Source organism: Macrobrachium nipponense, chromosome 21, assembly GCF_015104395.2.
Source record: "Macrobrachium nipponense isolate FS-2020 chromosome 21, ASM1510439v2, whole genome shotgun sequence".
Classification (NCBI taxonomy): Eukaryota; Metazoa; Arthropoda; class Malacostraca; order Decapoda; family Palaemonidae; genus Macrobrachium; species Macrobrachium nipponense.
In genome coordinates, this window is record NC_087212.1 from 40,747,285 (window position 1) to 40,763,234 (window position 15,950).

The 15,950-nt window shown below is 39.3% G+C and overlaps 1 protein-coding gene across 1 annotated transcript in view; it reads left to right on the forward strand.

The window, feature by feature from the left end:
* The first annotated feature begins 8,756 nt into the window (after window positions 1-8,756).
* LOC135197958 (uncharacterized) overlaps window positions 8,757-15,950 on the forward strand; it is a 501,751-nt gene continuing 494,557 nt past the window's right edge. Inside the window, exon 1 of the mRNA XM_064225255.1 lies at window positions 8,757-9,319. Coding sequence (XP_064081325.1) covers window positions 8,807-9,319 — 513 coding nt within the window. The 5' untranslated portion in view covers window positions 8,757-8,806. The remainder of the gene's footprint in view (window positions 9,320-15,950) is intronic.

The following is a 15,950-nucleotide window of genomic DNA, read 5'->3' on the forward strand; positions in this document are numbered from 1 at the left end:
TCAGGTATTCGTAGTTTTGGAGAATGCATCAACCCACCTCGACCTCGGTAACGTTGTAGTGCTTTTGTCCTCACGTAGCCATTATATGAGCTCGATGTATGTATATGAATCACGGTAATGTGATATGACTCGTGTATATATATGTATATGTATGTATGTGTAAGTACATTTATACACACATGCACACACATATACTATATGTGTGTGCATCTGTATATGTATTTACATATACATACATATATAGATATGTAATCCAGAGATGGATTTTAAAACAGAATCGATAGTTCATAGTTAACTTTTTCCCTAAAGACCGGCGGGCAAAATTGTTTACCCTGAGGCGCATCGCACAGATCCGGAACGATTACGGTAAGCAAACAAACCAAAACAAAAAAAAAAATGAAAACAAATAATCCTATGAACTCTGCGCAAGCAATTCGACTGAAACCTAGCCTTAAAATATTCGCTTTGTCCATTGTTACCAGGGAATCAAGCGATGAAAGAATGCCAGGATAATTTTTTTTTTTTATAAATTGAAAATTCGTGAGGATGCATTCAGGGGTGAAAATGGCATACAGTGTTCCGTAGGGGAGTGGTGCCGTCAGTGCGCCTCATGTGGTGGTGCACTGTAGGCATTACTTAAGCGTCTTTGCAGCGTGCCTTCGGTCCCTAGCTGCAACCCCTTTCATTCCTTTTACTATAACTCCGTTCGTGTTCTCTTTCTTCCATCATACTTTCCGCTCTCTCCTAACAATTGATTCATTCTGTAGCTGCGAGGTTTTTGTCCTGTTACACCTTTCACACCTTTTACTGTCAATTTCCGTTTCATTGCAGAATGACCTCATAGGTTCCAGCGCTTGGCCTTTGACATAAATTTTATATTCTCTTCTGTTCTATGACTCACAGTGAAGTTTAGGGCTTCGAGTTTCGAGCCTTTTGGTCGTGAAAGAAAGTTCATAGCCAACTTAATGGTTCTGTAATGTTCATTTTTTTAAAAATTTGTTTTCCGTCTAAACCCAAATAATTGTGCCTCATGATTGCTCCTCGTATAGGGGGATAGTGTTGCCAGTGCACCTCACATGGTGTGCTGTGGTTATTACGAATAGGTATTTGCAGCGTCCCTTCGTCCCGTACCTGTACCAGATTTTTATTCTTTACTTTATCTTCATTCCCGCTTCTTTTCTTCGGTCGTTTTGTCCGGCCGCTGGCTATACTTCTTAGTACGACGGTGGGGTTTTCTCCCAGCTCCACCTTTAGACCCTCCTACTTCATCTCCTTTAATTTTTGGCTCTCTTTCTCTCGCTGTCCAGCCACTCCAACTCCCTCTTGTCAGTCTTAGGCGTCGAATGGCAGGAAGTTCCCCAGATCTTGGCTTGACAATCTAAATATCCTAAAAAGTATATCTTAGTTTTAACCAGACCATGTTGTTTGAAATTAAGCTGGCCTTATGCCAGCACGGGCTCTTGCTCACAGAGCAGCCCGTAGAACCAGACCACTGAGCTGATTAACAGCTCTCCTAGGGCTGGCCCGAAGGATTAGATATTTTTGCGTGTCTAAAAAACCAATTGGTTACCTATCAACGGGACCTACAGCGTATCGTGGGATCCGAGCCACATTATATCGAGAAATTTATTTCTAAGCACCAGAAACACCTCTGATTCCACGTTGGCAGAGCTAGGAATTGAACTCGGGACTATCCTAAAACCAAAGCATATGGTTATAATTATGTTTGCCTCACTAACGATAAAGAAAGTTCAAAACCCGGGCAGGACCGAGCGACGAAAGCGAGTTTTAAAATTCTCTGTGTCCGTCGATGTAAGAAGTGAATTGTGTACATGGTAGTTAGTCGACAGTAATTAGTTTCAGCAAACGCAAGAACAACCGGGTTGATCAGTGTAACGTATCTTTCTATTTCTTATAGTAGATGTATGGAAGGATATATGGGAGCCCATTATCTTAGCACACACACACGCGCACAGAGAGAGAGAGAGAGAGAGAGAGAGAGAGAGAACACGAAAAACATGCAGCAGCATCACCTGACTCTGAGCCGCAAGTCGGCAGGTAAGGCCGTTAACTCAATGGCACGATGATCGCATTTGCAACGGAACGAAACTAAAGCGAAAAACAAATAATCCCATGAACTCTGCACAAGCCATTTGATTAAACTCTAGCCGTAAAATATTCCTGTTATCCCACGTTATTGAAAAGTAAAACGGCCAAATGGGTCTAGGGATGGGAGTGGGTAGGGGAAATGGGGAGAGAGCTGGGGGATGGGGGTTAGGGTTGAGGTTGATACTTCACAAATGGGAAAATTTGCTGTGAATTATTTGGCGACTGGAAGGGTCCTCGTGAAGCATACAACGCACCACGATTTCATCAACCATAAAAGGGAGTTTATTAGTTTAACTGATTGCTCAGTGAGATTGATTTTATTATTATCATAATGATATTAAACGTAGAGTGGTGATTGATTTGGGGTATTGTCTAACACTTCTTAAAACTGCACAGAAGAATCATAAAAAGAACATCAACTTAGTCATTTCTTAATGTTCTTGACAGCGTCCCTTCGGCCCCTAGCCGCAACCCCTTTCATTCCTTTTACTGAACCTCCGTTCATATTTTCTTTCTTTCATCTTACTTCCATACTCTCATAAGAATTATTCATAGCGCAACTGCGAGGTTTTCTTCTTGTTACACCTTTCAAACATTTTTACTCTCAATTTCCTATTCCAGAGCTGAACGACCTCATAGGTCCCAGCGCTTGCCTTTTGCTTAAGTTCTATTTTCCATTCTACACTGATACCCGTCTCTATCTTGCAACCACCTGGGCATTTCTTGAATATCTAGTCTGCTCCTAAGTTTTCGTGTCATGGAACAATACGCACTATTTTTCCTTTTTTGTCAACCTTTTTTACTTTCCCTGAAAACTTCCAAACCCCTCGATTGTTTATCAGCTTAAACTCTTTTTTTCTGGTTTATGCATTCAACATCTACACATCCCTACCTTAAAGTCAAGTTGGCTCAACAGTTCCTTCGCTCACCCTTAACTTGGCTACAGTGGGCACTCCAATTCTCTTCCGTCGTTAACATACACTCTGCTACCTTCCTTCTTCACCTATTCTGTGACTCGCCTCTTTTCATACTTTAGCATCATTCGTTATATTCACTACCTACGAAATTACAAACCAACAGGTTTCTTTCCTCCGCCATCCATACGAACATTCAAATTCCATCTTCTTGGTTTCTGCTTACACCATCGTTACTTTACTTCTGTTGACATTTACTCCCAACTTTCTCCTCTCAAATACTTTCACTAGATTGGCAGTTTCTGTGCACCATACCCAGTCATTACTATATTTGCAAGCGTCAGCTATTCTCTACTCCATTCACGCCCCGTTTTTCTGATTCACTGTAATTTCATTGCAGTAATTTCGTTGTGTAATTTCGTTGCAGCAATTTCATCGCATAGCAAATACATATTAGAGAATTTCAGTGCAAAGTAATTACATAGCAATGCATTACATCTCACGGTAATTTCATCACATAACTATATGTACCATAAGATTAAAAATAATTTTTTATCAAAAAAGTGTTTTTTCGAATACTAATACATATCAATATATGGTAATAAAAAACATTGTTTAAAAAAACAAAGATAAACTAAAATCACACATTTATTTTTATTAAAAAGAAAAAAAAATTACGTATTGCCGTCAATATTCAAAAAGACAAGTTATGGGCAATACCCCTAAGATAGTCGAGCAATTCTCGATTTTCATAATCGTTAACGATGCGTTGGATTCTAACGGCACTATCCTATATATATCCTATATATATATATATAGATATAAGATAATATATATATATATATATATATATATATATATATACATTCCTCGCCGTAGAAATATATATATATATATATATATATATATATATATATATATATATATATATATATATATATTTTTTTTTTTTTTTTTTTTTTCTACGGCTAGGAATGTCTGTACCAGCGACATACTGTTCCATTATAGTTTCCTTTTTTGATTGCTCTTTTTTCAAAACATCTAGAAACTTCCAAATAGTAGGATGTGATGCGCCAACCAATTCGCTGAATGAACGATGCCAACCTTCACAACAATTGTTTGTTTTAGAGGCACCTTGCCTGGCAGCATCGAAGCAATTCCATAAAATATGATCAAATCGAGGAGGTCGACGTCCTGAGCGACGGTTCGGGCGTCCAATCCAGTTATCCTCCACGTAATCTAAAACAGGCTGTGCATTTCCAGGATAATCATTATTATCAATTAGGAATTCAAATGTGCCAATTACATCTACGATAGGCACGAATGCAATTGAAGTAATCATAGAACTGTTGTAGGCCATTCCTTTGAATAGACCGAAATATACATTGTGAAAAATGAAATGGACAACCTTTTTGAATTGAATTGGGAAAAACTGATCTAAAAGCATTCATTGCCACGCATTCAAAATCGGTCATTATTTGGCTAGGTGATAATGTTGGCTCTAATGTTTTTAGTTCTAGTAAACGCTTCTCGTAACTCTCTTCGGTTTGTTTAGCCATTAAAACATAAACAAGAGGCAAAACATCGCCATTCATCATGCCATGCCATGAATAGTGTACAGCTATCTGAATAAAGGGGGTGTTGTTTGGAAAGTACCATCTGTATACCATTTATCTGCACTGGCTAATACCTGTAAATTTCTTTGAGTTGAAAATATAATAATTCGCTCTAGTACATCATTGCTGTCAAAAAGAAGAAAGGGTTGATTTGCGTGTGTTACCGTGTAGTCTGGAGGTATATTTAACTGGAATAAAGATGCAGGTTTCGCAGGGACTTGTGCTGCTACACTTCTAGCATTTCGAATATTCCTTTGTAAATGCTGAGGGGTTGGTAGCTGACCAGCAACAGCTTGATACTCCAATGTATGCCTGGGTTGCGATGCAATGAGTAGTTTCCTGCGTCGAAATGGCTTTTTCTTTTGCGGCATTTATAACTTTAGTAGCTTTAACACGAGCATCATTGCCTGCATGACTGTGCTCTCCAACTCGTTTTGTAATAGATTCTTGATTTGTATGAACTCTAGCCCGGAACTTAGTTGTATAAACCTGATCACATTTCCAAATGGTATTTTCACTAGTTGTTCTCTCTCTCACAAATAGACTACCATTATCAATGAGCTTTTTCTTATTTCTTGAGCTTAAGACTTATTGAAGAGCCATTTTGAGGGCTAAAACTAAAACTGAATAAAGCTGTAAGTAACACTTTCTTATATAGGAAAAGTAGTAGACGTGGCTCTGAAATTACCTTGCGATGGGCAAAAAGCAGGTTATTTAGAACTATTGCTCTGAAATTACTGTGAGATGTAATGCATTGCAATGTAATTACTTTGCACTGAAATTCTCTAATATGTATTTGCTATGCGATGAAATTATGCTGCAACGAAATTACCACAACAAAATTACTGCATTGAAATTACCGGACACCCATTTTTCTATATCTATGCATACACACGCACACACATATATGAGTGTATGTAAGCCTATATCAATTTAAGTTTGTTGTCATGTCTTTGCATTTTTACTATTTTCTAAGTCGTGTGTTGTTTTTGTTGTGATATTGTAAGAAATACTTATTTCCCATTTAGCTTGTGTTTGGACTGATTTGCCTGTGTATTCCTTATTCTTCCGTAATTTTACGAGACAAATTTGTACTGTTAGTTAAAGTTCATATAATATAGCGATAAGGAACTCTTGCCTTGAACTCGGCTGATATAAGGCTGTATATCCCAACCCTACAAGATGGACAGTCAGAACTCAAAAGATACTTTATAAACGCACAAAAGAGGAAAAATACCCAACACCATTGCTCTTAGTTAAATATATTCCCTTGCATTCTGGTTATAGAGCACATGAATCGAGATATTTGTCCACTTAGGCCTTCTTTTCTGTTTTATTTTACAGCCAGTTGTGCCGTTCAGAGAGCGACCAAGGATGAATTCAAACTGACGGGATTGTGTATGATTTTATTTAGAATTTTTGCCAACCCCCCCTTTTATTATTATTATTTATACTATTTATTTTTTTTGTAAGCTATATTGTCGTTTATACCAAGACGTGAATTCAGATTCCTGTCGTTTAGTTGTGGTTATGAGAGTCTCTACCGCCCTCTTTTTATTTTTATTATTATTATTATTAACAAAAGCTTTGTTTCAGCTTGAAATCAGATTGACAACTTTCGTAGCTATATGGTTGTGAATGGTTCCAATTTCTTGTTGCTTTCTATGGTCAGATGTTTACACTGCGACTTTGAGGTTTTCGTATTTATTCCTCTTAAAGAGAAATTCTCTATTTAAACCGCATTAACAACACGAACTGCGCCCAGAATCTAACACTGACATGCAATTCCTCTCCATGTTTGTTATCCTCTATCGACAATAGCATTGTTCCTAGTCGCACGAGACACGAATTCAAATTGACCTCTATTGTACACGCTTTAGGACAGCTCCCTCTTTTTGTTGCCTTCTATTGCCACTAGAGTTGTTTATAGCGGGACGAGATATGAATTGACATTGACGCTCTTCTGTGGATCTGAAGTTTATTTTAGTTTTGTTTTTGTCAGTTGCCAGCATTCCCGTCGAGGGAGGGAGAGAAGAGAGCCGCGTTCAAAAGCTCATTGATAGAGACGCTTTTTTAGCGAGCAGGTTTTCGTTTCAGTCCATTCGTATTCGGCTGAGGAAAGAGCAGCAACGGTCGGTGGTGGTCTACGCGGGAGGCGGCGTTTTCCTACAATGCACAAGCTCTCAGCGAGCGCGGGTAGATAGGTAGGTAGGTAGGTAGGGAGCTTCCGTCACGCCGAACCAAAACAAACACTGAGTTTAGTTGGGGAAATCGTATTGTGTATTTTTGCCTTTTGATATCATTTATTCGTTTCGTTTTTATAAAATCGATGGATAGATAATATCGACATTATTCAATTAGAAGAATCGAAACGTCCCTCAAGGCAATCTTGCAGTTGGAAAAATAAGATTTAAGTTTTGTTTTTCATAGTTTTTTTTTAACTATTTCCTAGTTTCGTTCATATGAAACAGACGAAGTATTTGGTATTAAAGTCAACGAGAAAAATGAATGAAAATGGTCTGAACAGTATGAGGAGAAAAGTGACAGTTAAAGATAAAAAGAAGCAAATGCAAGGAGCGAGTACTCTGCTATGGCAAAAGGAAGATGGAGTGGTATGTTAAAGTTGCAGAGTAGAAACGTTTTCCAAGAACCTCCCCTCCATCCACACCGGCCCGCCCCCCCCCCCCCCCCGGCCCCATTTCCCCTTGCAACTCGCTCCCTCTCCTCCGGCTGGGGGTTGTCGGGATTGGGTTTGGTCCTTAGCAGATGCGAAGGGGTTGAATTGAAGGACGACACCGGAGGCCCCTTGTGGTGGCTGTGTCTTATCGCAAGGAAGAGATACGGAGGGACATTTTCGCGAGAGGAAAAGCCGCGCTAAAGGGGAAACAGGGTGGAGTCTGGAATTGAATGAATCACCGTTCGTAATGGACGGGGTTGGGGAGGGAGGGAGGCTTCGACTGTAGTGGGAACCGGTTTGAGGGTGGGTTGGGATGGTGGAGGGAGTCAGTTTCTGGGAGGGGGGTGTCCTGGTATAGGACCCACGACACGACTCGCCCCTGACCAAACCCCGATACTATGAACGTTTTAGCATGACGTGCCGACGACTGACTTATCTAGCGTGCATTTCTTCTCTTCATTTGGACAAGTTTATACGACAGTTCGCGAAATTATTTTTGAAGGGAAAGCTTCGTGGCGCTGTCTATCATTCGGCGAGTGCCCGAGTGATGAAATTTGCTTTGGTAGCATCGATGAGGACAGGCGGGAAAGCAGGCGAGGGGCAGTAGGGATGGAGAGAGAGAGAGAGAGGGAGAGTGAGAGACCAGGGGTCGGGAATGAGTAGAGAGAGATACAGGGGCAGGGAAGGCGAAGAGAGAGAGAGAGAGAGAGAGAGACAGGGTTTGGGATATCCCATACAGGGGACGTACGTACGTGGGGGTGAGCTACAGTAGGGGTCGATATTCTAGCGTGGGTCCGAGGTATAATATTGCCTTAGTCTTGTTTGTGCCTTCTGTAAGAAAACCCCCCGAGTGTCGCTCCTCCGGGGGGCGGCTTTGACTTGAGTGACCTCTCCTCACATGGAAATGTGAACTTTATTATTAGTTTCCTCCGGGTTTCCGTTCGTCAGCACCATTAGCTAGTGCTTAGCGAGTGACAGTTTGTGTCTATGATCAGCTAAAACATATCAGGAAGAAATATTAATAATATAATACAAAGTTTATGCGGCCCTTTTCCAAAGCATTGCTCTTTAAAAATGTGATTACCATCGTGATTATAGTGAGGACAAAAGCCGCCGTGTCAACCACCCCTGTTTATTTGTCCATGCGATGAGTGAAGAGTGGAAGCGTTTTGAAATTTTGGAAAGTAACATTGCAAGATTATTCTGGCCTCTCCGAAGTGACCTAACCTGTGCCTGACCTCTTTCTTTCCATTTGATTGCTGTAACTCAGTGCCTTTCCTTGATTTTTGTAAGCCTGTTTAAACACGTCTGAAAGACACCTTTTTTACATTTTGTAGAATTTTGATACCTTTTCTACCAAAGCAGCAGCTAACTTGCTAGCACTTTCGTGTTCCTGTACTGTGACTGTGTCGTGTTTTCTACGAAAACAACAGAAAACCTCGTTTAGAAACCATTAGACCCAAGTCTTGATACCCAACCTTAGACCCAAGATGGAAATCCAGGTAGCTTTGGCCGACTTCTCAGAGGAGATTCTCCTCGACCACATCAGGTACCAGTGCGAAGCAACAGGCATAATTTACGACAGCCACGACGCCGGGCCTTACAGCAGCGACGACGACGCCCTTAGAGACAGCAGCAGCTACGACGCGGCCGAGGCCAGCGACGGCCCAGACAAAGCGAGTGCGGAGAGAGGCAGGGAGACACCGACAAGTGTCAAAGCTCGGGCCAGGTCGATTGACAGCGGCGTCTGCATCGTCGACCAGAGGAAGGAGACGTCGAACGCGGCAGGAGCCGCCGGAGGCTCTCACAAATTCGACCACCACGACAGGGAGTCGAGCCTCCGCAGGGCGTTGCCGGACCCTCCTGACGGAGAGCCAGGGAGCAGCTTTAACGCCGGGGCCGCCGCCAGCGCCTCCGACTCGGACGGACAGGCGGCGTCCGCGAGTCTCGATGCTCCTTGCAGTTCCCTCATTCTCCCTTTCAAAAAGGGGGACATTTTTGCGGTAGGTTGTCGGTCGCACTGGCTCCCTAATAAAGATGCGGTGATGTCGCTTCTTATTCATTTATTATTATTATTATTATTATTATTATTATTATTATTATTATTATTATTATTATTATCCCTTCTTAGAGTTTCCTTGCCGGTTCAAATCACTCATTCAGATTTAAACTACACTATTTTGCAGTCGATAACGAACAAAAAAATAAGACAACGTAAACAAAACGCGTCCAACAGAAAGCTGCCGCACACGCTAGACAAGATAAACAACAATCCCGCGGATTCCAGGATCGTTCCAGAGGCGAATAAACAACCCATTCACGTTTCCTGGTAAATCCTGTCTCCATTGCTGTTTTACCACACCCCTTTTCCCCCCATCCAATATTCACGTGTCCTCGATTCCCCCTCCATTCCTCCAGTGTGGAGGACACGAGGTTGTTTCACCTCCCACCACACATTCTCGTGAGGAGCGTTGCATGCAACTTCTGGATAGGAAATGCAACATGACCGATCTGGAATTAATCATAGTTGAGCAGCACCTGAGCGTCATGCAACGGGCATGAGCGTCGTGGTTTTATTTATTATTTTTTTTTTCGAACTCTGGTGACAGACTGGTGTTAGTAGGGGTTGTGTACAGGTATGGTTATGCTTCATGAAGTGGGAACTGTTGCGAAGATAGAGGAGCTCCAAGGGAAGTCTGAGAGAGAGAGAGAGAGAGAGAGAGAGAGATAGAGAGAGAGAGAGAGAGAGAGCAGTTGCAAAGGAAGTATGGGAGTATACGTTCATAGAGAGGAAGAGAGAGAGAGAGAGTAGTTACAAAAGCAGTGCGGGAATATACGTCCATAACAAGGAGAGAGAATTCCAAGGGAAGTTTTGGAGTATAGGTCCATAAGAAGTAGAGAGAGAGAGAAATTGTAAATTTAGCGTTATAGAACTGGAATTACTACTAAGGAAGTGTAAGGCATTGCTAGCTTTATTGGGAGAAAAAGAACATCCAACACTGGAATAAGTCGTTTCCTTGGGGAGAGAGAGAGAGAGAGAGAGAAAGAGAGCTGGTAAAATTGAGATATACGTGCCCATTGGTATGGACCCCATCTTCTGCATATGTGGATTACCGCTGACACTTGAGAGGCAGAAGATTCGCAAACATGTTTGTTCATGACCATGCCATGTATTGGACGTTAAATTCGACCATCGCACCCAAATCCTTTCTATTTACGTTTCCTCCAAGCACCAAATATAAATTTGAAATGTCCCGCTCAATCTGAAGACTGAAATTACCTTGGAAATATACACTACTAGAGTTTGAGGGCGTTTCTCAAATCAGTGGAGATCGCAAAGGAACAGATATCTTTTAAATTTATCTTAAGCCAGCTGTCGTAGACTATATTCATTTCAATAACATTAGTAGTATTAGCAGTGTTAGTACTAGCATTATTATGCAATAATCATGTTACTTCAAGTGGATATGCAGCCACGAATCCCCGCTCCCCCTTATGCAAATTAGTCACAGAAATTTGCATACAGCGAGCTCTCTTGAAAGCCACTCCCCAAAAAACTCAGTCCCCATAGACACTTGCAAACTCAGTTATCCGGATATTCATATGCACAGGGACTTAGCTTGCTCCCTCACCCCCTCCCCCCTGCTTTTATTAATGCAAAGGCACAAGCATTCTCTGTTTACGCTAATCCACTCGGCAAGCAAATGAAATTACCCTTACGAATCGATAAATGAGCTCTGTGGAAAGTAATTCGCTTTAAAAGCCAAGGTATTGGATCAATAGCTATCAGACAGGAAATTGATGATGTAGGTTATCACTCGGCTGTAGCTATACCAGTGTCGTATCCCTGCCCTTTCTCGTTAACTCTTGAGTCATGTCTTCTTAACCAATGGGGATTGCCACTTACTCTCTCTCTCTCTCTCTCTCTCTCTCTCTCTCTCTCTCTCTCTCTCTCTCTCTCAGTCGTCATTTACCTCCTAACACTTTATTTTCCTTCTCATTCTAATATTGCTGTGTCTCGTTCTTATTACAACATTTCGTCGTATTATGAAACATTGTATGTAGTTGAAATAAGAATATGAAGGCCATTAAATATAACTTTTTTATATCTATTAAGTACTGCCACTACTGTTATTAAGTCTCTTGAAAATCTATTAGTTTTAATTTTCATATTTGCTACTAAAACATATTTTATTCAGAGAATGTTAGTCCATCAGTTGTGTCTTGCAGTTTGCATATACAAATGTAAACACAGGCATACAAATAGTATACATATACAAATGTGTATGTATACTGTTTTTGTATGTATTTAGTTTAGCCGGATATATGTAAATACATACTGTATTTTCATATGGATCTTGAAAACAATGCAGCATAATGACTCAGAAGGTGTGATTAATAGATACCAAATATATATCTGGCAATTATAAGACTAATTAATGACAAAAGTTTAAACGGGCCTTTAGAATAAAAAAAAATTCCAATTAGCGCAAACAAACCGCGATGCAAAAAAAACCACTGCATTGTGGTTGCACGCGTTTTTAAACACGGTCATTATGTTTGAATGATGATGATAAATAGCCAGAGAACAGACTTCGCAAGCACGTACATCCATATAGAAATTATTAATATAATATAAATGCAGCTCATGCCTGTTGCACAAGTGTATCATTCTTTTTATGAGGGCTCACCAGCAAAGCAGTGCTTCCTGATTTTGTAAATTTTTCAAAGTCGTGTTGAGAAAACAGCATTAAATCATTAAAGATAGTTGCAGATTATAACTGATAATTGTAAAGGAAAGTGTTAGAACAAAAAGGTAACTGCATTTTTACGACGAGGCTTTGTTTAAGAGTTTCAGTGAAACTTTGTTACACACCACCGTGATTCATATACATGTATTCAGCTGCACATATCCTTTAATATTCAATTCGCTCTACCTCGGAATTAATATATTTTCATATATCTTAACCGAATGTGAAATTTTTAGTTGATAATAATTAAGACTTATAAAACTAGCCAGTTGTAATTAGGGATAGAAATCACAGAGTAAGTTATCAGTTAGAGGAAGTCCTTGTGCCCTGCGAATATATTATCCTTTTTTTCTATCTCCACAAAAATGAGGGATTTTCCGAGCGTAATTCTCATCTCCTTTGGTTGACAGCCTGCTTGAATGACTTCACAACTTGGTGAATTGACATCCTGACATAGAAAAAAGATAAAATTTCCACTCTAGTATTTACATATCAGAGAAACATACTAACATACACACTTGACACTGCGTCCACTTCAGAACTGGCGGCTTCAAGTCCAAGAATTGAACATTTTACTGCAGAACCTTTGCATTCAAATCTAATACAAAAGAAGTTTGGCATATATGTCAAAATTATTTTTGAATCCTTGCATTTATTCAACGCCTCCATCCTTTAATTAAAATTTGTATATAGTTTAAAACTTGTTCACATGACTGGCTGACGTCAGCTCTGCTGTCTTTATAGGGAATATCCGGACCACAGTGGTTGGCCGTCATGAGAAGCCATAGTAGGATATAAATTACCTTGTCAGAGTCTTCTATTGTGGTTTTGTCTTGTTTACTATTGAAAATGACGTCGAGGAATTACAAAGACTAGCGTCTCTGTGACGTGATCGGTACGGTCCTGGCCTGCCACCTCGGTAGCCGCGAGTTCGATTCTTGGGCATACCATTGAGGTGTGAGAGATGCGTATTTCTGGTGATAGAAGTTCACTCTCGACGTGGTTTGGATGTCACGTAAATTCGTTGGTCCCGTTGCTGAATAACCACTGGGTTCCATGCAACGTAAAAACACCGTACAAACAAACAATTACAAAGACTGATGTCGTTAGCAGTCAGGAAGTATTTATGAAAAATCTATGAATAATTTAATAAAAGTGTATTACAAGTCTTACGAAGTTATGTTTCAAAGTCTTATGTGTGCTGCTAATTAATAACGGTCTCGTTTTCTGATGCTGATGCTTAAAGTAACGTGTTCATTTGTTACAGTGTTAAGTCCAGATGTGCAGTATTTGTAAAATTCCACTCGGTTATCGCCACGTAGTGTACTGGTGCCAGTTGTAGACATTATAAAGGGGGTGTTATACTCGTTCCCCCCTTTTAGTCTTGCCAACAAACTCCTCACCAGTTAATATCCAATATATGCTTCCCATAGTGGGTAGTGGGTAGGGTTAGCGCCCTCAGTGAACCTTACTTCGTGCACTGTAATCATTACTTATGGTTCTTCTCAGCTTTCCCTCGACCCCTAGCTGCAACACTCCCCCCCATGTGTCATTCCTTTCGTTGTATACCTCCGTTCGTACTCCCTTCCATCTCAATTTCCATCCTCTCCTAACAATTGTTTCACAGTTCAACCGAGAGGTTTTCATCCTGTTATGCCTTTGAAACCTTTTTTTACTCTCAATTTCCGTTTCATCGCTGAATGACCTTTGGCATAAATTTCATAATCCATTCCATTCCAATATCTGGTGTATATTTTTGCCAAGTTGATTTCGCCTGTGCTCGGTTTGGTGTCGTCACATAATAATTAACATTAGCGGCTGATTGATTGACTTATGGCTGCTAAAACTGGCGTCGCAGCGACATGAGGTACGTCAATTTAGTCATCAGTATTTGCCACTGAATGCAGAATTAATCTGTCAAATAGCTAAAGACAATTGAAAACGAAAACACGCCCCTGGGACTTTTAGCAATTTTAACTTTCTACATTAGTGGCGTCAATTCAGCCATCATCATTGACTACTGAATGAAAAATTAATATGCATAATAGTAAAGGACCATTAAGAGCAAAAACTCGATTCTGGGACGTTTGTAAATTTTAATTTACTACATAAGCAAAGTAGTAAAATACATTTGAAAGCAAAAACACGATTCCGGGATTTTTGTAAATGTTAACTCGGTACATTAGCAAAGTAGTAAAAGACAATTGAAAGAAAAAGACATGATTCTGGGACATATATCTTTAAGTTTTACATTCGCGACGTCAATTTAATTAGCCTTCAGTATTTGCTACTCGATGCAAAATTAATCTGCAGAACAGTAAAAGACAATTGAAAGCAAAAACACGATTCTGGGACTTACATAAATTTTAACTTCGGACCATTCACGAGAATCCGTCTGGCTGTTATCCAGAAACCCCCAAAGCAAAAGGGCTGCAACGCGAAAATTTACAAAGTTCGAAAATCACCAGTAACTTTAGAAAGTTTGAATGTTTCTGGTAAAGGTTTAAAGTTTTCAGATGAAGTTCGCTGTTACGTAAGGCCTGATTAGTGGCGCCACTATATAGCTTCTAGAACTCTGTCATTTCCGAAGGCCAGTTACGAGGATTATTTCTGAAAGGTCCGAGGAACGTTAATCAGGAACTTTAGTTTTTGAACGTGAGCTTTTGGAACGTTAATTAGGAAAGTTAATTTTTGAACGTTAGTTAGGTACATTAATTTTGGAACGTTAATTAGGAGCTTTAATTTTGGAACCTTAATTAATAAAGGAGCATTAATATTGGAACGTTAATTAGGAACATTAATTTTGGAACATTAATTAGAAAAGTTAATTTTGGAACGTTTATTAGGAATTTTAATTTTGGAACGTTAATTAGGAACGTTAATTCTGGAACGTTAATTAGGTACGTTACTTTTGGAACGTGTGTTTGGAACGTTAATTTTGGAAGGTTTATTAGGAACGTTGATTTTGGAACGTTTATTAGGAACGTTGATTTTGGAACGTCAAAGCATTATTGATTATTGAAGTCCCCTGCAGCATCAGGTGGCGGAAGTGGTAGGTAATCGATAAAATCTGAGGTGGTCCCATATGGCAAAAAATACACGCCCACGCAAACGCGCGCACGCGCACACGCACAAACACACACACACACACACACACACACACACACACACACACATATATATATATATATATATATATAAAGATATATATATATATAATATATATATTTCAAATGTATTTGTAAAAAGTGTTTGGTTATTTTTTACGTAATATGGCTATGGAAATCCGTAAATGAAAGGCTACTGCTACTAGTTGAATATTATTATTATTATTATTATTATTATTATTATTATTTATTATTATTATTATTATTATTTATTATTATTATTATTATTATTATTATTATTATTATTTCATGTATAAATGTTCCTAGTTTTTTGTCTCAACGTTGAAAGTTGATTCAGTACATTTTACCACCAAATTCATATGTTATAATCCTTCACGTACAAATCTTGAGTTTCCCTGAGTTTCCAAAGTAATTACTAGTCCCCAAATCGTCAGAATTCCTTATACGTTGTATTCCACACTGACCAGTTTGTAAAGAAAAAAAAAAATTTTGAACTTTGTTACTCCTTTCAATTGAACACCATATTCTTTGGAAGCTTGGATTTCAAATCAGTGGTTCCTATTGGCTTGTTCCATATGAACACGATTCATGGTCTGAATAATAATAATAATAATAATAATAATAATAATAATAATAATAATAATAATAATAATAATAATAATAATAATAATAATAATGATTATTGTGCAACACTGGGAGGGAAATTGTTGTACGTACGTGTAATGAGTACGGTAAAAATAATAATTCTTAAATCC